We start from the raw sequence: 22,768 nt of genomic DNA on the forward strand, positions 1-22,768 counted from the left end.
CTGGCTGTGGGGTGGGGGACCGCCCCAGTGCCCTCTGCTGGATGTGGGGGTGGCCGAGGACATGGGGTACAGCGGGGCAGAGTGCTGGACCTCACTGCGTGCCAGGATGCACCCATGGTGACACTGAGACAATGCAAAATGTCGCTGTGGTGGCAGCTCCATGAGGGCCTGGAAACCCCCTTTTCAGAAGTGTTTTAGCTGATGAAAAACATGGCGGGGCCACGTGTCTTGGGGAGACACTGGGATTGACATGTGAGAGTGGGTGCAATGCTGAGCACAGGCAAGAGGGCCCGACAGCTGCAGCTGGCCGTGAGTCCTGGACTTGCTGGCTCTTCAGTTATCTCACTAGTTGTATCGATTGGCCACGTGCTAAGGCAGAATTTTAGGAGGTTTACAGAAATGTACACACTTAGGAAAATGCAGAATATGTAAGAAACTAGAGGCCCGGTGCACGAAATTTGTGCACGGGGCTGTGTGTCCCTCAGCCCAGCCTGCACCCTCTCCAATCTGGGACCCCTCGAGGGATGTCTGACTGCCCATTTAGGATCGGGCCTAAACGGGCAGTCAGACATCCCTCTCACAATCCAGGACTGCTGGCTCCCAACTGCTCACCTGCCTGCCTTCCTGATTGCCCCTAACCACTTCTGCCTGCCAGCCTGATCACCCCCTAACCACTCCCCTGCCAGCCTGATTGATCCTAACTGCCCTCCCCTGCAGGCCTGGTCACCCCTGACTGCCCTCCCCTGCAGGCCTGGTCACCCCCAACTGCCCTCCCCTGCTGGCCTGATCGCCCCCAGTTGCCCTCCCCTGCAGGCCTGGTCCCTCCCAACTGCCATGCCCTGCTGGCCTGATCACCCACAACTGCCCTCCCTTGCAGGCCTGGTCCCTCCCAACTGCCCTCCCCTGCTGTCCATCTTGTGGCAGCCATCTTGTGTCCACATGGGGGCAGCCATCTTTGACCCCATGGGGGCAGCCATCTTGTGTGTTGGAGTGATGGTCAATCTGCATATTACTCTTTTATCAGATCGGATGGGTGAGGGACTTGGCCCCGGGAAGAGGGGCCAGGAAATAAGTAGGACGGTAACCGAAAGGCCCACGTTCTCTGTTAAAGGCTCCAAACAGGCCAGGGATGAGGCAGTGAGCATCTTCCTGCCTCAGCTACGGTGGCTTCCCTATCAGTAGCTTAGGTTTCAGCTTGACTGTTTGTTTAACCAAAGCACAGTCCCCGGCCGTCAGTGAGTTAGAGTGAGGTGGAGGTCTTCTCGAGATAATTGGGGATCAGGGGCCTTAGCGTGTATGCAGGCTAGCAGCTCCTGGATGGTTAATGGGAGGCTCGGACCCCGGGATGGGACTGGATGTGGCTTTATCTGTCCAGTAGCACCAGCAGCGCCTGCATCTCTGGGCCTGCCCACTGCTGCCTCATCTGATGTATGGATGCACTGCCCCTGTGAGTGCACTCCCCTGGGGTGCTTTCCCACCAAGGCCTCCTCCCCTCCCTCCCCTCCCCTTCTCTCCCCTCCCCTCCCCTCCCCTCCCCTCTGGGCTGGGTCTGGCTGTTGCCTTCCCAGGTTAAGGATTTAAAGTAGGCTTAGTCCAGGCTGGCGAGAAAGGGCAGCGAATTCAATTTACTGAGTGTTGGCTCCGCAGTTACAGTGCCAGGGACTCTGGGGAGGCAGAAAGCAACGAGGCCCCAGTTCTGCCCTCCCAGACCTTCCGAAGAGGGCAGTGTGGGCAGCGGGGCCGTGTCCCTCACCTGAGCTGTCCTTGCTCAGCACCCGGTTCCACAGGGTTGTGGGCGGCCCGCAGCAATGCTGACTGTTTTCTTACAGCCACAGAGTTCTCATGTCAACACCTGCTTTAGACTCCTCCCAAGTAATTCCAGTGATAGCAAGTTTATGTTCATTTTACCTTTTTTTTTTACGTGTTCATTTAATGCATGATTGATAGACTCGTATCTAAACAAATCTCACCTCCGGGCATGGCCAACACGATGGAGTCAAACCAGACAATCCCTGTTGCCCACCACCCAGCCCGGAAAAGTCACTGCCTTTGAGCTTTAGGGTTTCATCTTTGGAGAAAGGGACGTGCCTAACTCCCAGCTCTTGCAGGGGTTAGAGAAGGGGGTGCAGAGCGCCTGGCACACAGGACATGCAGTTGTCGGGAAAGAAGGCCTGTTGTTAGATTGATGTTTGGATTAGTAATGCCCCCCAAAAAAACCACGTTGGATTATAGTCTGTCCCACTGAGCGTCCTGAATGAGAAGTATAGCCGATAATTTCTATAACAAGCGGAGGTGAGGATGTGGCGGAATTGAAGCCCGGGACGCTGTTGGTGGGATGTCAAATGCTGCAGAAAACTGTGTGGAGGGTCCTCAGAGTTCAACATAGAGTGGCCACATGATCCAGCCAGGCCACTCCTAGGCAGACCCCAAAGTCCATACATCCAACCGATATGTGTATGCCAACAGCCATAGCAGCATTTTCACAACAGTCCAACGTTGGTGCTAACCCAGCTGTCCACCAAGGAATGAGTGGACAAACCCAAATGTGGTCCATCGTACCACGGAGTAAAATCCAGTCGTGAAAGGAAGCAGATTCTGACACACACTCCACCGGGCAGGCCTTTGAGACATCGCCCTGAGTGAAGGAAGCCAGTCACAGAGGGCACATTCTAGATGCAGCTCCTGAGCGTCAGCTTCCGAGAGACAGGACGGGGAACGGCGAGTGCCAGGGCTGGTCTGCGTGGGAGGGGTCCAGTGTGCAGTGGGACAGTTTCTGTTGGGGATGGTGAGACTGGTGATGGTCCCACAACATTGGATGCATTTGATGTCACTGATTGGTACACTTACAAATGGATGTGTATTACCACAATAAAAAGAAGTCTATTAATAACTTTTAAACAAAGCAATGTCTGGGATATTGCATCTAATGCACCTGGTCACTGGCTTGGTTTGACCTTGCCCGAGTCTCCTGGGTATGCCCCTTGGGCGTCACCCCCAGGGCAGGGAGCACCGTGTTATCCCTTCAGACCCGGGGGACCATCAAGGTAATTCCAGAAACCATCCTGGCCTCGGTGTTCAGCATAGGAAAAAAAAGAAAAAGAGGAAGTCTCGAGTTTCTAAAGGACGTTGTCGGACAAGGGAGGTGACGGTCCCTGTTTCATGAGGACGCTCATCAGGACTCCAGGAATAAGCTTGCGTGTTTTCTGCCTTCTGGGCTGGTGCTCCCGAAGTCCACGGCTGGCTTTGTGCCCTCATTACCGTCCGTGTTCTGAGTCCCCGGAAGTGGAGAGAGCGGCAGCATCCTTTCAAACCCACTTTAGGAAGATAGTTAATGTTAGTTTGCTCGCTAATTGGTTAGGTTCTTAGCGTGTAGAGGAGTCGTTAATTATCAAAGCTCTTGCCTTCTGTGACAGTGTGAGTGTTTCTTCTAACTTGTTACCTTTGAAATGAACATCACAGATCGGTGCGATTCTCATCTGCGAATGTTGTTTGAAGAAGTCATTCTGCTGTAATTTAGATAAAATGTGCCAGCTCGGTTTTGTAGTAACATTCTCAAAAGTTTTACATTTCTGTTAGTTGTTGGAATGTGCTGCTGTAGAGGTGTTCCTGGGGGAAGTGGTTGAACGTATGCCAAAGGTATGACGCCACCGATCAATTATTTGAACAGAGATTGGGTGCAGCGTACGTATGATTTTGCAATAATCCCTATTTCCGAGGAAAAACATTTGCACAATACTTAGTCATTGTGTCATTGGTAGATAGATTGCTAATGAGTTGGTCTTAGTCTTTATTGAAGCATAGATTCTGTGTAGAATGTGGATTTTATGTATGTGTTCTCGATGTACGTAACAAGTGTCTCAAATCAAATAATGTGAGCCAAAATGATTTTTCTATATTAAACATTAAATTTTCATTTAAACCACTCCAGTTCCTCCTGGCCTCATCTGATGCCATCATCCTCTCCAACACTGTCGCCGATCCCCTGTCCCCAGAGCTGGCCTCGTCTGAGCCCTGCCCTTGACCCTCGGTTGGATTCTGCCGAACGCAGCACAGAATTGCTGAGCCCTCTGAGTTCCTGGGGTGGCGCTGGCTGTGACTGTCCCCAGAAGCTGACAGCCCTGGGGAGAGATGGGGTGGACTTGTCCCTCTCAGTCCCACAGTGCTGGGGACAGGTCACTGGTCACCTCAGCCCCAGAGGAACAGAGGGGATTCAGCGACGGGCGCTGACCCATCTTCCAGCGTGTGCCCACCGATCGTCCAGCGTGTGCCCACCTGCAGGTGTGGCCCGGCCTGCCATCCTTTGTGAGAGGACACGTGGGGCCCAGGTTGCTTCCTCCGCCACACTAGATGCCGGGCAGAAGGGCAGAGGTGGTCCCAACAGGGTGAGACACGGCAGGGTGGGTGGGATGAAGGGCCCGAGTCTGTCCGTGATGGGTTGTGTCTTTGGCACCTGCAGTGACGGAGGACCGTGCAATTCTGGCTCACCACTGCCCGGCTTATTCTGCGATGCCAGCCCCTCTGGGCTTCAGCCCTGAGCCTCCCACCTGAGGCTGTGGCCCCTCCATCCTCACGCCCGGGCAGGTGTCCTGTGCCGAGTCCCGCAGTCACAGGATGTGGTGTCCCCCTGGACGCCACCCCTCGGCCTGTCCACCGCGGTGTCCTGTCATGGCCGCGGCTCCGCGTGCTGGTTACAGCCACAGACAGCAAGTCTCTGACTCTGGACCCTTCACCATCTTCCTTCGTCAGCGTTTCACTGTTTACTTGTGAATGGATGACAGAGGGGAAAATAGTTCATCCATTTTCAAGTACCAAACACATGGCTAGAAGGCCCAAGGACATCCGTGTTGCCTGGTTCACATTACACTAACTCGCCTGCCTGGTTTAGGACCAGAGATCTGTGTGTGGAGGGTCAGAGATCTGTGTGTGGAGGGTCAGAGTTCTGTGTGTGGAGGACCAGAAATCTGTGTGTGGAGGGTCAGAGATCTGTGTGGAGGGTCAGAGATCTGTGTGTGGAGGACCAGAGATCTGCATGTGGAGGGTCACAGATCTGGGTGTGGAGGGTCAGAGATCTGTGTGTGGAGGACCAGAGATCTGTGTGTGGAGGACCAGAGATCTGTGTGTGGAGGACCAGAGATCTGTGTGTGGAGGGTCAGAGATCTGTGTGTGGAGGACCAGAGATCTGTGTGTGGAGGGTCAGAGATCTGTGTGTGGAGGGTCAGAGATCTGTGTGTGGAGGGTCAGAGATCTGTGTGTGGAGGGTCACAGATCTGTGTGTGGAGGGTCAGAGATCTGTGTGTGTGGAGGGTCAGAGATCTGTGTGTGTGGTGGGTCAGAGATCTGTGTGTGGAGGACCAGAGATCTGTGTGTGGAGGGTCACAGATCTGTGTGTGGAGGGTCACAGATCTGTGTGTGGAGGACCAGAGATCTGTGTGTGGAGGACCAGAGATCTGTGTGTGGAGGGTCAGAGATCTGTGTGTGGAGGGTCAGAGATCTGTGTGTGGAGGGTCACAGATCTGTGTGTGGAGGGTCAGAGATCTGTGTGTGGAGGATCAGAGATCTGTGTGTGGAGGGTCACAGATCTGTGTGTGGGGGGTCAGTCTTCTGTTTAGGGAGGACCACAGATCCGTCTGTGATGTTGTCCATTGCTGGCTGCCCAGATACCTGACCTGAGGCCCTTCTGACTGGCAGATCACCTAAAGTCAAAGAACCTGGATGATGACGCCATTTTTCTGTAAGCCCGGACTGTAAATCATGTGTTAACTGTTCTAATTAAGACTCTGAGACTGCTAAGCTGTCTTTGAGGGGAAGAACCTGTCCCCTTCTCCAGAGAAATAATGAATTTTGAGAGTATATGGTTTTTTTGAAGAATTCACTAAGATGAAAGACCGGTGTTTTATTCTTGCATTTATTAGTATTTAATCAAATGGGAAGTGCACTTTCGGTCTGGAAATCTTGGCTTCAGCCACAGGAGTAGGTTGAATTATTGTCTAAAGAGTAAAAGGGATAGAATTATATGTTCAAGTTATCCAGCCCCTGATAGGTTCTGGGCAGCAGGCAGCTAATTTGGAGCGTGAAGTTTCCTGCCGGGCATCCATCGTTCAGAGCATGCGCATTGGTTGGCAGCTCGGCCTTGCTGTGGGCACGGTGCCTGCCCCCCTCCAACCCCCCCCCCCCAGAGCCTCACGCCATCAAGGCCCTGCTCGCCGCGGCCCCCGGAGCGTGTCTGGAACATAGGGACACCCGTCATAAATCACGCCGCAGGCTCACCGGGAGGCCTTCACGGCGGAACACTGTGAAACTTAGCCTTTATGGGGGATAAAGGGGACTCCGTTCTGCCACCCTCGGCGGTGCCCGGGCCACAGGGACAGGACGCCCGGGGACGGCCTTTGGCTCACCTGGGGCCCCGTGCCGCTGACTTGGGGCAGGTACCAAGGCAAACAAACGTCTGGGCGCCTTGTTTGTACACTGCCTGGGAGAAGGCGGGCCGGGTCTTCCTTCTAGAAGCCTCTGTCCAGCGTTCTGGTGCATGGGACGCCCGTGCTGGGAAGGGTCGGAAGGGAAAAGCACAGGCTGGCGAAGAGGTTCTGGAAGGGCAGGGTAGCCCGGCGTGCCCCCCGAGACGGCCCGGGCAGCTGGGAGAACACGGGCCTGGCTCTGGGTGTCTCGCTTTTCATGTGGTGGGAACCCGGCCTCTGGCGCCAGCTGCTTAATTCGAACATTAAACGCCATTTATGTTAAAAGGGGATGAAACGAAAGGCACTTCATTTTTCCAGAGGTCTCCTAATAGGCATGGAAAATCCATTTTTTTCTGCCACCAATTAATGTCAGCCGCTCTTGTGGCTTTAGGTGACTGTCGTACGACGGTGTGGGGAGCGGGCCGGGCTGTGGATGGCGGGGTGTAGGTTCCGTGAGAGTGGGGCGCGGGCAGCCGGCTGTTGAATCCTGTGTCCTAACTGCGGCCCGTGGGGTCCCCGTGAAGCCAGGTGGGTGGGGACCGTGGTTTCAAAGGCGGGAGCGGGTGTGGGACAGCTGCTGGCAGATGCTCAGGGACTGGCTTGTTGGCAGCCTCCCTGGCACCCTCTAGCCTTCTGTTTTCCAAGTTCACGCTGGTTCGCCCAGTGTGGGCGCTCTTCCCTCTGCCCCGGGGTCCTCACTGGCTGCCTCCTCCCACCCAGCTGTGCTCAGCCGGTCGGTGGTCGATGGTCGGGTTTTAAACTGTTTCTCTCCTTGTTCTTGCCCGGAAGGCAGCCTCTGTGCCATTAGCCCAAGAATCTGTGCACACTCGGGGCCTGTCGGTCACGGAGGACGTTCTAGAAACAGTGTGCCCTTCCTCTGCCCCAGATGGGATGTTCTTGGGGGCACCCGTGTCACCATCTGCCCTCCCTCTCCCATCTCCCACACTGGGTCCTTATCGCCGTAGCCGCTACCACAGTGGCCTCCTCTAACACGGGTCACTCCCTCCTGTGACCTGGCCACCTCCCAGGTCCCCAAATGCCCTGGGCGCGCTCTAGCACCAGAGTCTTAGCATGTGACCCTCCTGCCCCTATCTCTCCTCCCCACCCCTCCCCCAGAAAATGCCTCCTTGCTTTCCTATGCCGGCCCCTCCTCCAGGAAGCCCTCCTGGACTCCCCAGGCATCAGACCTCCTCCTCTTCCCCCCCGCCTGCCAGCTATGGGCTCATGAGTGCTGGAGTCTCCTGGAATGGAATGGAATGGAATGGAATGGTTCCTACAATTAGATCATCTATTCAGCAAGTATTTACTGAGCATGTGCAGTGTTCTGTCTGTATTCTGGCACCCAGCAGGATCCGTTAGGACTGCTCCAGACTGAAGAAGAGAGGATTCCCCGGTCTGTGCTGGTGGCTCACAGCGTCGGGGCCCTGCAGGGTGCTCCAGTCTCCCGGCCTAACACCACGCAATCTGGTGACCGTCCCTTGTTTAAAGTTTAGGGCCTCTCAAGGACAAAGCCAACTCGGCACCGGCCAAACAGGCTGTGTTGCACCCTTGGGCCGTGTGTCTCCCCGCTCTTATCTCGAGGGTACCCCAGGCCTCGTGGCCAGCTTCCCAGCCCTGCTTCATGCCATGTTCTCCTCCACCTACTCAGCACCTGCTGCTTCTCACCTGCCAACTCCCTCTCATCATTCAGGTCTCTGTAGATGTCATTTTCTCCAAAATGTCTAGCAGGGGTCCTCAAACTTTTTAAACAGGCGGCCAGTTCACTGTCCCTCAGACCGTGGGAGGGCCGGACTATAGTTTAAAAAAAAATGATGAACAAATTCCTATGCGCACTGCGGGCCCAGGACGCGTCGGCTGCTAAGCAGGACAGGCAGCGGCACCCGGCGGGCCGGATAAATGTCCTCGGCGGGCCACATGTGGCCCGCGGGCCGTAGTTAGAGGATGCCTGTGTCTCCCCCAAAGTGTGGCCCTGCTCCCCCATAGCGGCTGCCCTCCCACCCCAGCCGTGGCCTCCCCAAGGCGCCCGGGCAGGGCTGTGAACATTGTGGTCACCGCCAAGTGAGTGTCTTCAGGGCCTTCCCCCTTCATGGCTGACTGGGGGTCAGGCTCGTGGCTCATGGTCGGTGCGGGTGGGATTTTGTCATTGGAGCCCCAATGGCGGGCTGGTCCCTGGAGCGTGGTGGCATCACAGGGTGGAGTGTCGCGGCAAGGGCTGTTGTACTCACACAGCTTAAAATTCTGTCGCGTCTTTGTGCCACCAGCGTCTGTGGCAGCCCCGGGTGTGTTTGCCTTTGTTGCCTGCCAGGCGGTGCCTCCCACCGGCCCGTGTTGAGACGCGCTCCCTCCCTGATGCGTCCTCCGCTATTGAGCCTCACTCTGCTTGCTGCCTGGTTTCCAGCCTCCGCGGGGCCCTGCTGAGGTCTGCAACACCCCATCTCGTCCGCAGGCGTCTCTCAGCCCTTTGCCGGCCTGCCAGCTCCGTGGCACCAGGAACAGACCCACCTGCCATTTCAGGCTGGGCTTCCCGTCAACACACTGCCTGCCATGCCAGCGGCCCCGCGCTGCCGTCCCAGGGACATTCTCTGTTACGTCGTAGGAGTCAGCGTTCAGCGGATTGTCACTCTCACTGTGGAAGGGCGTGCCAAGCGTCCTGTCGTCTGTGGGAAAGAGCTTTCTGTGTAGGTTTCTGTGGCGTCTCAGAGTCTGTTTCTAGCAGGGTTAATAGAACCTCACGTTGCTGCTAAGCAGTTGCTGCTTTTCCTTGTTTGCCAGAGTGGCCGTCGGTGGGTCGTGGTGCATTATCGTTAGCAATGCTGCTGCTGATGGGCTCAGAAACCCAGAGGCGCTGGTCCCGGGCCCCACTCAGTCCTGGGGGAGGGGCCCCAGTGAATCCTCACATGGGGGGAAACTCTACTAACCAATCAGAAATCTAAGGGGCCACTCCCTCCGATGTCACAGAACTCAAGGACCCGCTGACAGGATGTGGTGGGAAGTGACACATGCCTCGTTCGGACTTAGGTGTGGGACTTGCCGGTTGTTCCAGTTCTGGACTGATGGTGCGTTGTTGGTCCTCGGCATGATGTGGATGGGGCCTCCCTCGCTCTATGATTGACTTGGTGGCCATGCAGGTCCACGGAGCTTGTTCTTCATGCCACAAGGGCAGCCCGATTCTGGCGGGAGCTCAGACTGGGCAGCCCAGGGTCAGCGCCGTGTTGCTGGGCTTGTGGTGCTGATCCTGGGGACAGCAGGGCGGGGGCAGCGGTGGGCAGGCCAAGCCTCAGATCCCTGTGGTCCAGGTGCTGTGCGCTGGGCGCTGTGTGGGGTAGACGCAGGCACTGCAGCTCGGGCCTCACCAGGCTTGGCCCGCAGCCCTGCCCCGCTGCATCCAGGCTCACAGCCTCCGAGGTTCAGCCAGTCAGCCTGGTCAGAGCCTGGCACTGGGACATGTGGGTGAAGTCCGACAGGCGACACTTGGGCCCTGCGTCCTCAGTCACCTTCATCGGCCCCCTGCCCTCCTGGCCCCTCCTCTGCATTCTCGGGTCTGTCTCCCTGGGCGCTCTCGGAGCAGGTGGGGGTTGGACGTGTCCCGTGGAGGACGCAGGTCCTTGGCCTCAGGGCTGCCTGCCCACCGGCCCATCTGGGGCTTCCCCTGAGTTCTCCAGTTGGTCCCACAGAACAGCCCAGTGAGGTTGCAGTCAGTGTTACTGATGAGGAAATTGAGGCCCAGGAGGGGCGTGGACATGGCACCTTCGCTCCTGCTCCTGCTGAATTTCTGCAGCAGAGCTGGGTCCCCCTCCTCCTCGGGGCTGATCTCCTGGCAGCCGCCCCTTCCCCCTGCCACTCGGTGCAGGCGTGCGCTGGCTTGGCCCCCGAGCCAGCTCTGGGCTCCTGCCTGGGCCTTGAATCAGAGGCAAGTGACAGGGAGGCGGGCAGCAGGGAATTGACGGTGGCTGCAGCATCCTGTTTCCAGGGGCAACGGTGGCAACAGCGGCAGCTGCATGCCTGCAGTCCCTGGCTGTCCCCGCAGATGTTTCCGGAGGCCCGGTTTTGGCGGCGCTGGACTGTGGCCAACCTTGGTTCCTGCAGTTTTCTGAGCTGCTTCTCCAGCCTTCCCAGAAGTTCTGAGTTATGGAACAGCCTTTCAGGAATTGCTTTTGTGCTTAATTTAGCCAGTCTCAGCTTCTGGAGCCTGCCACGGGGAGCCCTGCCCGAGAGGGGCTTGTGGCTTGTCAGGCTCCAGGGCTGGGGCCTGAGCCAGGTCTCCTGGGCCCGGAGCTGCTGGGAAATAGCCGTGGGCCTGTCGGGGCCAGTGCTTCTGAGCGGGACCCTGGTGGGAGGCCGGGTCGTGGGGAGCCCACTCACAAGGCTGTGTAAACACACACGAGCTGGTTTTGCTGTGAGACTGCTTCGAGCTTTAACATGCTAATGGGCGGGCTGAGTGTTCTCGGGACGGGTGGCGTGTCCAGCTGCTCACTGGGCCCCGGAATCCTTCCTCGGAGCACTCCTCTGGGAGCATGCTCTGGAAAATGGGGCCTGGACCCTTGGCCTGGGTGGTGGACACACTGTCCAGTCCAGCACGTGTGTGTGATGCTTCTGCCATCAATGGGACCCTGACTTGTGGTAGCAAATGCCCTGCCCCAGCACCTGCCACTGGCTCAGGGGGATTGGAAATGTCCCCAGGTGTGTGGGGTGGAGGACAGCTGTTGGTTCTGGCCCCAAGATATGGGGGGAGGCCCCCATGGGGCTGGGAGAAGGGGTGGCCATCTGCTTTTGAAGAGTGATCAGATTTTGAGGCTGTTGGATAAGATTTTGCAGAGGGTAGAGCACCCTCGGTGACAAGGTCAAAGGCCAAGGCCAATGGGTTAAATGTCGATTATGGCTGGGATAACTAACCCCAAGTCCTTCCCGGCTACCAGGTCTCTACACAGGTTCAGGCCAGCCCTGTGCCGACCCTGAGAGTCAGGTGCCCTTTATCCTACAGGGCAAAGCCCTGTGGCTCCGAGTCAAAGTGGTAGGTGGTGGGTGGGACCCCTGACCCTGCCTGGTGAAGTGGAGGGGTGGGGGGACCCTCTGGGGAGCTTGGTTTCTATCCCACAGGCTGTGGTCCCTAGAAGTGGGGCATTCAGGGGCCATTGAGAAGGTTCCCCATCAAACCCCTTCTGCTCCCATGGGACCTGGAGAGGAACCCAGTTCAACCCCCCATCGGTTTGCACAGAAAATGGGGATTGGACAGGGCGGCTCTGGAGCCTGGGGGCTTGGGATGGAATCTCAGGGTACTGCTTACACACGGTGTGGTTGGGGGAACGCTTTTGACCTCTTCAAGGGTCTATCAGGGGTCCTCAAACTACGGCCCGCGGGCCACATGCGGCCCAAGGACATTTATCCAGCCCGCTGGGTGCTGCTGCCTGTCCTGCTTAGCAGCCAACTCGTCCCGGGCCTGTAGTGCGCATAGGAATTTGTTCATATTTTTTTTTTAAACTATAGTCCGGCCCTCCAGCGGTCTGAGGGACAGTGAACTGGCCCCCTGTTTAAAAAGTTTGAGGACCCCTGGCTAGATGTAGCTGGGAGCAGGTGGGAGGCAGGGAGGAGGGGCACCCGGAGGAGGACAGCATGTATGTGAGAGCCGGGCTTACTGAAAATCAGGTGCGGGGCAGGTGAGGCTGGTGGCAGGGAAGGAGGATCCTGGGGTAACCCGGCTTCGGGCGGGCAGGGATGGACGGGTGCCTTCTCCGAAATGCCCCATAAGGGAGGCATGCATGCAGGTGACCGTTTGGGACAAGGCCACTTGAGGTGCCTACAGGACAGCAAAGGGGAGATGGAGATGGGGAGGGAGCAGCCAGCTCTGGTCGAGAGCCCACGGGGTCTTGATGGGCGGGCGGCCCAGCTGTGCCCGTTTATCTCGCGAGGTTGGGTGGGAGGTGGAGCTGTGGGAAGCGTGGGCTTCTGAGGAGGGACGTGGCACTGGGCTGGTTGAGGAGTCGGCGAGGAGGACGGCAGGCTGGTCCAGGTGCGCACCCCGCCACCCTCCCTTGCGCTGCTGACTTCTCGGCTCCCCGGGGTGAGAGTGACTTTTATAAACTAGCACCCAGGCCTCCCCCCGTTATTGGCTTCTCGCTGCTCTTGGTGAATCTCTGCTCCCTTTAACGCTTTGCTGTGCTGACCAAAGGTGACATCTGCCACCACTGACCTGGAGGACACGTCATGGGATGTTGTTGTGCGTTTGTACATTCGTTCGAATGTAAGTACATTTGGAAGCTTTGCGAAGCCTGTGTGTTTTATTCCAACGGCCCTGCCTCCCGCCCGCCTCCTGACACAGGTGTGGCGGTGCAGGTGCGGGCTGACGCACTCCGCTCCTGTAACACGTTATGTTTACACATGCTTTATTCCGAATGCCATGGTCTGTCTGCAGTTTTCATTGGTGAGAACTGGGGTCGTTGTTTAATTGCTTTTAGAAGGTCGGGGGAGCTTAGTTTTAGGAGCTCTTCCAAAGGAGGCCTCATCTCAGCCTCCAGTGATTATCAGCAGCGGGCGGAGGAGGGGTAGGAACTGGGGAATCAAGGCGAGGGTGCTGCCGATGGCGACGATGGGGCTGTTCTGTCCTCAAAGGAACCAGATGGTAGAAATGACACCGTGTGTGACCGAACTCCAAGAACGTGGGGAAAGCTTTGGGAGATGTTTCCCGTCTTAAACACAGGGGCGTCTGTTGTGCTTTTAAGAGTGACCCCACTTCTTCCCATGCACGTTCTTACCCTCTTCACGCTGTTTCCTTAGGTCCGAGGGAGGATGGACACAGCCTGCGCGGTGAAGCACAGAGTGGTGGCCAGCCCCATGGGGCAGATCCGGATCTCCGGGTGCGAGCAGGGTCTGCACGGGATCAAGCTGCTGGGCAGAGCGACGCCGGCCGCTGGGTGAGTGACTCCCGCCGGACACCCTCCGGGGGGTGGCTCAGAGCAACAGAACGAACTGGCGTGGTTCCTGCTTGCTTTCCCTTGGCCATGGGCAGTGGGAGCCACGGGCACAGCCACAGAAATTAGCCCCAGTGGGCGTCCGCATCCTTCATCTTCGGCCCCTGCGCTGCATGCCTGGAAGCCCCCTCTGAGTAAGCCCAGGGACATGCCCCTGACTCAGCAGCTCGCAGGTGTTCGGTGAGAGGAGTTGCTTGATTGTGACCACTGAATGCTGGTTCTGCACACGTGATGTGGGTTTCTCTGGAAACTGGGTGGCTCAGGTGCCTTCTCCATCTTGGCTTTTAAGTGGGGGCCGTCTTCCCAGTTCAGCGGGCCAGGGGAGCTTCATATCCGCGTGCTGGACTGGCCCCGTGGGGCGCGCCGGGCCTCTCCGCAGCTGGGGAGGAAGCAGGAAACCCCCTTGGCAGCGTGACATCCGGGCGTCGCCTTCCCCGCAGGACACACTGCCCGCCCTTGGTGAACCATCTGCACTCTGTTCTCTGATTGCAGGAGCGCAAACACGCAGAGCCCTGCTCCGTGTTCTGCTCCGAGACGTAACAGTGGCTTCCCTCCGTCATTGATTGTGGAGTCGGGTTAAAGTGGCGGCTCTCGTTATTTCTGCCAGGAGGGGGAAAGCCAGCCACTTCCAAGCCCGGTGTTTGTCAACTGGCTAATAAACACAATGCCAGGGACATTAGATAAAGAAAATACATAAGCAACATAAAAATCGACTCTAATGGGCCCTGTCAGAGGCTGCCGTAATGAGCACCCGGCCGTCATAAATACCGCTTCTCGCCTGCGCGGTCGAGCTTTTCCTGTCGAGCCGAGTGTTGCAATCGATAGACTTTCTGAAGACAAAACCAGGCACCCCTTCGAGCCGTGCGCTCCTCTGCTCCCCACACCCAGCTGGCGGCGTGTTGGGCAAATCACAGGCAGCAAGTAATTTCTAGGGGGAGATGCCGCGGCGTCTCTTAGCATCTTCGGTTGTGTTGAATTTTTTTTGTTTGCTTAAAAACCGCTCTTTAAAGTAAATTTGGGGATGAAGGGGGAAAAAAAAAAGCGTTGTAAGAGATGTTGAGTTGAATGCTCGTTATGGACCACAGGAGGATAGGATGAATCTTGAGTTTCTCCGCTTTGTGAATCAAGCTCAGATGAGGTTCAGCCGTGGGACACAGGGCCTCCAGTACCGGCCTCGGTAGGTGCAGCCGTGGCTCAGGCAGCTCACAGGAGGGAGCGGGGGGGGGGGGGGGGGGCGCTGCGCCTCGGCGGTGGCCCTGTCCGGGTGCTGCAGGCCAGCCTCGGGACCAGCCTGCCACTCACTCCAGGCAGCAGCAGGGAAGAGGAACACCGCCTCCCTCTCCAGAAGGGTCAGCGGCTGTTTTCTCTCATCTCATTGGCTAGAACGGTCACGTGATCACACCTAGCTGGAAGGCATGCTGGGTTGTCCTGTATTGGCTAAAGTTAGGGTTTCTGTGTGTAAGGAAGAACTGGGAAATAGGTGTTTGGGGAACACCCAGAAGCATGGTTTATGTAAATCTGCACAAACATACGTATATATGGTTAATTTGGGGAGGGACATTAAGAGTTAAAGAATAGCATAAAAATCTGTATGCATACTCAGGATAAAAATGACATAGTAAAATCCTTAGATTTCTAGGTGTACAGTGAGTTTATACAGTGGTATACAACCCTGTGTCCACAAACCCAAGTCAACAGATGAGACACTCCCAAGGTTCCCTAAGATTTTCTTTATAGAGAATCCTGCTTTGAATTAAGGTAACATGCGTCCTCTAACTTTATTTTAGGGGCAAGAAAGATTGTGTTGGCTTTAGGTGTCTTGATTTTCCATATTACCCAAAGGCTCCCGGTGCTCCCTTTCACCCAGCCCCCTCCCTGGCGTCCAGTGTTCTGATTTATGTCCCAGGGACTCATCGTACTGGTTCTTAAGCTTCCTATAAAGTGGTCTTCTGTGTGGCTCAGCAGTGAGTTGAGGTTCTCCAGGGTCTGTGTGGCGTGAGTAGCTCGTTCTCTGGCATTGCTGAGGGGTTTGCTGTGGGGGATCCCACAGCTTGTTTATCTAAATCTGTTGGTGAGCGTTTGAGTCGTCCATTGTTCGGCTACTATGAGTAAAACCGCTGTGACTCTCCGGGTCCCCTGCCTCTTTCGGGACAAGGTTTTCATTTCTCTTGAGTAAATTGCCAGGTGTGGAATTTCTGGATTGCCTGGCAAATGTGTTTACCCTGATGAGAAATTGCTAGAACTTTCCCCAAAGTCAGACCTTTTACGTTCCCCCGCAGCGGTGAGTGAGGGGGGGGCTGTGCTCTCTCCCCCGTCCTTGGTGTTCTTAACGTTTTAGGCTCCAGTGGGTAGGAAGTGTTATCTCGTCGTTTTAATTTGCACTTGCTTGATGGCCTAGTCCCGTGGTCGGCAAACTCATTGTCAACAGAGCCAAATACCAACAGTACAACGATGGACATTTCAAACTTAAACTTCTTCTAACGCCACTTCTTCAAAATAGACTCGCCCAGGCCGTGGTATTTTGTGGAAGAGCCACAATCAAGGGGCCAAAGAGCCGCATGTGGCTCGCGAGCCGCCGTTTGCCGACCACGGGCCTAGTCTAAACCCCTCATCCAGCATGTCTGCCTTTTCCCTGTGTGGTGTGTGCCAGCCCTTTGCCCATTTTTAATTGGCGGCATCTTGTTTTTCATTGATTGTTCTGGTTCCAGGTTGTCTATCGAACAGGTGCGGCTTGTGTTTTTATTCCCTCGTCTTTCAATGGGTAGAAGTTCGGTCTCTAAGAAACCTTGCCTAATGTAAGTTCACAAACACATTTTCCTGTGAATTCTTTTAAAAGCTTTATCAGCTCCGGTGGGGGGAGGTTGAGGTTGTGGAGGGATTGAGCAAAAACTAAATAAAAGAGAGAACTCATGGACATGGCCAACAGTGTGGTAAACACATTTGCCAGGGATTGAGCAAAAACTAAATAACAGAGAGAACTCGTGGACATGGCCAACAGTGTGGTGATTGCGGGGCGGAGGAAGAAGAGGGCATGAGCGGATAAATGGTGATGGAAGAACAAAGAATTTTTAAGGGCTTTGTCATTGGGTACATGAGCCGGACCTCACATTACTTCGTCGTGCGGTGCTCCGTTGACTTCGTCCACATCGGTATTTAGTCCTTTCAGCATTATTTGTTGGGAACGACTTTCCTTTTCCCTTGAATCGTCTTGGCGCCTTTGACAAGAATCGATGGACCACACATGTGAGGGGCAGTGAGGTCCGGACCGTTTTGTTCAAGTGCTCGCTCCGTCTGTCATACCATGTTTACTTGATGCTTTGAATGAAGGTGACATGCGTCCTCTAACGTTATTTTAGGGGCAAGAAAGATTGTGTTGGCTTTAGGTGTCTTGATTTTCCATATTACCTTTACAGCCAAGGTTTCAATTTCTTTAAAAAGGAAAGCATATTGGTATTTTGCTTGGGACCTCCTTGAACCTGTATCATTTTGGGGTGGGTTGACATCTTTTTAATTTTGAAGCTAATGACTGTAGTTTATCTCTGCCTGTGTTTGGTTTCTCTTCTATTTTCTCAGCAGTTGTGTGGTGTCCAGCTTGGAGACCCTGCCTGGTCCTTGTAAACCTGATTTCTGAATGATCGGATGGTATTCAAAATCCTTTTAAAGCTTCTTTGCTTGTCTGCCTGCTGGGATGTAACAATTGACTTTTGAATGTTGATCTTACATTCCGCCGCCTTACTAAATTCACTTATTCGTTCTAGGAATGGTTTCCCAGGTTCCCTAAGATTTTCTTTATAGAGAATCACGATGCCTTTTATTTCTGCTTTTTTATTGCCCTGGCTAGAGCCTCCCGGATGATGCTGAATGCAGGCGGTGACAATGGCCGACCCTCCCTGTTCCCATGGGGGGCGGTCGGGGAAGCGCCCAGGACCTCCTCAGCAGAGGGACAGGGCCTCTGTGGTGCCATGGGTTCTCAGGCTGAGGGTGTTTCCCCAATCTGTTGAATTTCCTCAAAAGGTTTCTGTACACATGCTGACATAATTGTATTTTCCCTTTATTCTTTAAGTGTGGTGAACTTTAGGATTTTAAACCCATCTTGAAATGCTGGGCTTTACCACTTAAGTCATGATTTTTATTTTATTTTTACATGTTACAGGTTTAAATTTGCTGTTTTGTTTCGTGATTATGTGTGTAAGTTCGTGAGGGAAGTTTCTTCGTTTGTAGTGTCTTCCTCAGGTTTCGGTTGCAGGTTTCGGGAGGGTGGGAAGGAGGGTGAGAGAGAGAGAAGCATCGACGTGAGAGAGACACATAAATTGATTGCTTCCCACATGCACGGGGGCTGGGGAACCTGCAACCATGCCCTTGACTGGGAATCGAACCCTCAACCCTTCTGTCTAGAAGCTGATGCTCTAACCCAGCCGTGGGCAAACTATGGCCCGTTCGGCTGTTCTATCCAGCCCGCGGAGCCGAAAGAGCGGAGGGTTCTCTTGCTCTCCCCTCCGCTCCTTTACTTTGAATTTATATTAGTTCACACAAACACTCCATTCGTGCTTTTGTTCCGGCCCTCCGGTCCAGTTTAAGAACCCATTGTGGCCCTCGAGTCAAAAAGTTTGCCCACCCCTGCGTCTAACCACTGAGCTAACCAGCTCGGCTCCTCTTCTGTTTTTTGAAGTCATGGGTGGGATTGGTATGACGTTTTCCTCAGGCTGTGCTAAATCCACCTTCGATGCCATCTGGGTCGTGTGTATGTGTGTGTGTGTGTGTGTGTGTGTGTGTAGAAAGGCTTCTGACCGCCTGATAGAACTGGGTGCTGCCCTAGCCCCCCTGGAGGAGACCTCCTCACCTCGCTGGCCTTCGGGCAGGCAGAGCCCATGTACCCTCCAAGGCCACGTCCTCCAGCCCTGCTGATGATGGTGGCGCAGCGACTGTGAGCAGAGCATCCTCGTTCTCCCCGCTCATACATGTGACTCCTTTCCCACGTTAGCCATGTGACTCACAGGTGGGCAAAAGTGGGTTTACAGTTGTGAGTCTGGAAACAGCTTATTTTTGATTATTACTTACCAGTTACTGTATTTTCCATACGAACAACAGTAAACCTCTTTTTGCCCCACCCTGTATATACAGCTTCGTACAGTGGTTTCTTTTTCTTTTCTTCCTTTTTTTTTTTTTTTTTTTTTGTATAAATTACTCACCTTTCCTTCCCTAGAAATATTTGAGTGAAGAATATTGGTTTGGAAAGTGGTGTAATAGTCTCAATTTTATAACTTCCTGTCAACATCAAGTTCCCATTAGCAACGTCATGTCCAGGAGTGGCTGGCTGCTTGCCAGAGTCAGGCTGCTTTCTCCGCCCCCATCACCAGGAGGCCGCACAGCTTTGACCTTGTCATGGTCCTGCAGTGTCTAAAATCGAAGGAGAAGGGCCGTAGAATGTTTATTTCTCTAGTGCTCCTCTGGGACTTCAGTCTCCCATTAAGTTGATTACAGTATTTGATGGCTTGAAAAATGGCCTGTCCCGCCCTGGGCGCACCTACGGTGCCAACAGAGCGGCAGGAATTTTGGAGCCAGGAAGCCGGAGAGAAGGGCACATGCTTTGTCTCTCAGGGTCAGAGGCTTGCCTTGGCTGTTTATTTTGTCCACGTAAACCACCTTAGGAAAACACAGGCGTGCAATGCTGGAAGACGGTAACCTCGCCATCGCACAACTTCCCTGCAGTCTGAAAACCTTTACATCGCATGCAGCGTGTTCTCTACTTTCCGGTAATATGTGGTGGCTGCTCATTTGACCCTCCGGCTCTGCTGCTGAGACACAGGGAGGTTGGGCCTGGCCTGGTCACCAGGTGGACTGCGGTGCACCTGGACCCTCTGGCACTCGAATGTCACTGCAGGGGGAAGGGGTCATCCGCCTCATTGGGTGCCCAGGTGGTTCACCCAGCGAGAGAGGGAAGGTTCGTGAGTCTCAGATCCTGCAGCCGCGTTGGGTCAGTCGGTTAAACGGGCAGGGAGGACCGTTTCCTCGTGCTTTTGTTCTCTCCTGTCATCTTCCCGTCCGCCACGTGGACCATCGGGACCGTGAGCACGTCCAGAGCCTGTGTGACCCCCGACAGCCCGGCTCTGCCCCCCTGCTAGGATCCCGGGGCAGGTCATTCCCGTTCCAGGTCGTTCCTGAGGCCCACGTGTCCTCAGAACCTTCCCGGGACACTCACAGATTGATTCTCTCTGGCAGATGGGGACGTTCTGATACAGGTACTTGCCGCACTTTCTTATAATTGATCTTTCCAGGAAGAGAAGGACCCCTGAAGCACAGACACTCGAGGCGCTCCTGTAACAGCAACACCCAACCCCGCTGGGGGCCTGTCCCCCGCAGCGGCCGGGCTGGTCTCACCGCTGCTCGTCAGCGGCTCGAAGTAACGATTGGTGGTGTATGTGCTTAAAAAATGTAATTATTTTACTTTACAGAGTGCTCCTTAAGGAGGTCTCTTGAGTCAAATAAGCATGTTTTTGTAGGAAAAACTTGCCAAGCTCTCTGGCTTTATGGAAATCGTCTGTTTCTTAAAACAAGGGCTTGAATGCCGTGAGCCTGGGACCCGTGTTCTTGCCCACCCTGGGCTCCTGGCTCCCAATCCCTGGGGTGTCGCAGTCCCGGGCCCCGCTGCGTTCTGAGCGGAGGGTAAGGCCTCCGTGCCCGGTCCCCCCTGACTTACCGTGTCGATGACTCAATTGTGCAATTGCTTCGCTCGGCTCGGAACATGGACTGCGGGCCCCGTGGAAGCCAGACGATGGCCTCGTTTCTCAGGCTGATGGCCAAAGCGACGACACGGAAGCCAGGATGCTTCCTGGAAGAGCCCCTTGTTCCCGGGATGGGAGGGGCCTGGGGCTCACTGCGCCGCGAGGGGGCCTGCAGGGTGGTCGGTGCAGCCTCCGGTCTCTGCTGTCCGATGGCAGTAAAGTGAAGGGAGCAGCGTGTGTGCCCTGGTGGCCTCCGCGTTAATAACGCGGCTCATCCACGCCGCCTGTGGCTGCAGGAAACAGCCGACGGTCAGCCCGCCTCTGGTTGTTTGGCCCAGTGGACCTGCACCCACCGGAGAGAACTGCGTCGCCCTGCAGGGCGTGGTGCCACGACTCGGCGTGAAGTTGCGTGGTTTCCTACAAACAAAAGCCAGCCGTGCACGGCCGCACAGCTCCTGCCTCTTCTCTGGACATGAGGGCTCCTCGGCAGCTCTCACTGCTTCCCCGTTCCCCTCCGTCGGCAGAGGGTGTCCGCACACTGCCGGGCAGTGTTTAACCAGAATGCCAACCACAGCCACGGAGCAGTGGGTCAGGAAGTTCCTCTGTAGTCGGAGCGCTCAGACGCAGCAGACGCCCTCGGACGCCACCTCCCCGACACCCGTGCTGGACGCCACCTCCCCGACACCCGTGCTGGACGCCACCTCCCCGACACCCATGCTGGACGCCACCTCCCCGACACCCGTGCTGGACGCCACCTCCCCGACACCCGTGCTGGACGCCACCTCCCCGACACCCGTGCTGGACGCCACCTCCCCGACACCCATGCTGGACGCCACCTCCCCGACACCCATGCTGGACGCCACCTCCCGACACCCGTGCTGGACGCCACCTCGCCGACACCCGTGCTGGACGCCACCTCCCCGACACCCGTGCTGGACGCCACCTCCCCGACACCCGTGCTGGACGCCACCTCCCCGACACCCGTGCTGGACGCCACCTCCCCGACACCCGTGCTGGACGCCACCTCCCCGACACCCGTGCTGGACGCCACCTCCCCGACACCCGTGCTGGACGCCACCTCCCCGACACCCGTGCTGGACGCCACCTCCCCGACACCCGTGCTGGACGCCACCTCCCCGACACCCGTGCTGGACGCCCCCCCTGGCCTACAACTGAAGCATCCTGGAGCGTGTCTCTCCTCACCACCTCGGAGGCAGGAAACCCGGGCGCAGAGGGAGGGAGAGCTCCTAGGTCATCAGCAGAAACCTGGACCCCTCGCACGTGGCACACAAGGAAGGACATCTTTTCCGATGAACCATCATCTACAAATGAAAGACCGGAAAGATGTGTCCCGACGGGCCCTGCAGGTGGATGCGCAACCCGGGAGCCCAGGGAAGCTTCTGCCCTTTCTTCATGACACCAGCCCAGACTCGCACTCAGACCCACCGGCCAGCGCGGCTGCCCAACGTGGGTCTAGTCCAGGGGTGGGCAAACTTTTTGACTCGAGGGCCACAATGGGTTCTTAAACTGGACCGGAGGGCCGGAACAAAAGCATGGATGGAGTGTTTGTGTGAACTAATATAAATTCAAAGTAAAGGAGCGGAGGGGAGAGCAAGAGAACCGGATAGAACAGCCGGATCCGGCCCGCGGGCCGTAGTTTGCCCAAGGCTGGTCTAGTCCAGGGCCTTCCAAACTGAGGTTTCACCCTTGAACACTGAGGACACCCAGGAGCTATTTCTTTCACGTGGGGGATATCTACTGATATGTACTGTATTAGAATGAAAGCTGAGAAGTTTGTAAAGAAAAACAAAACGTGTTGAAAAAGAGAGGTACTCGGCCCAACCGTTGTGGCTCAGTGCTTGAGTGTTGACCATGAACCAGGAGGTCATGGTTTGATTCCTGGGTCAGGGCATATGCCCCTGTTGTGGGCTCTATCCCCAGTAGGGGGCATGCAGGAGGCAGCCAATCAGTGATTCTCTCTCATCATTGATGTTTCTATCTCTCTCTCCCTCTCTGAAATCAATGTGTGTGTGTGTGTATACAATTGGCAATGTTTACTGCTTCAACAGAGGCATTCTTAAAGGAAACTTGCCCCTCTGTAAATGTGTCCGGGTGAAGAACACAGTGACCACTGGTATGGTTTGTTACCACAGCCCTGATCCATGGTCAAGGGCAGCAGTTTCCCCATGACCTCGGCACCATCTGCAGAAATGTCTACACAGTGTCAGAGGCCAACAAGGCCTCAGTAGTATTCGGGAGCTCGTCTGACCTCACAGATCACCTGGATGGTGTCGCAGAATGCTGTGCTTTGAGAAGGTCCCACCCAGGGCGTGGGCTTTGTTCTTGTGGGGACAGATGACGGAGCAGCCGTGAGCCCACACGGGCCTAGTAATGTGGACCCCTCCCACCTAAAGGTTTACCTTGGCCTGTTGTCTTGTTCTTACTTGGAAACACATCTTTTATATACAAAATAAATTTAATATGAAATATGGTTCACTTCATAGTTTAATTGCTTTTAGCGCATTTGGTAAACTGACATGTATCTGTATAAATTTTCCCCTGAAAATGACCTGGAACCCATATATTTCTACGTGGATTGAAAACTTGTGTTTGAGATTTTGATTCA

General features: G+C 55.4%; 1 protein-coding gene across 2 annotated transcripts in view; it reads left to right on the forward strand.

The window, feature by feature from the left end:
- The window catches only part of MGMT (O-6-methylguanine-DNA methyltransferase), a 163,693-nt gene that overhangs the window by 25,119 nt on the left and 115,806 nt on the right, over positions 1-22,768 (forward strand). The window contains exons 1-2 of one of the 2 annotated variants that reach the window (XM_080642055.1): positions 4,053-4,382; positions 13,227-13,363. In XM_080642055.1, the coding sequence (XP_080498181.1) occupies positions 13,239-13,363 (125 nt within the window). In that variant the 5' untranslated portion in view covers positions 4,053-4,382; positions 13,227-13,238. Of the gene's footprint in view, positions 1-4,052; positions 4,383-13,226; positions 13,364-22,768 lie in introns of those variants that run through there. The other variant, XM_080642054.1, reaches the window with a different exon arrangement.

Source organism: Plecotus auritus (assembly GCF_963455305.1).
Source record: "Plecotus auritus genome assembly, chromosome: 9".
NCBI lineage: Eukaryota > Metazoa > Chordata > Mammalia > Chiroptera > Vespertilionidae > Plecotus > Plecotus auritus.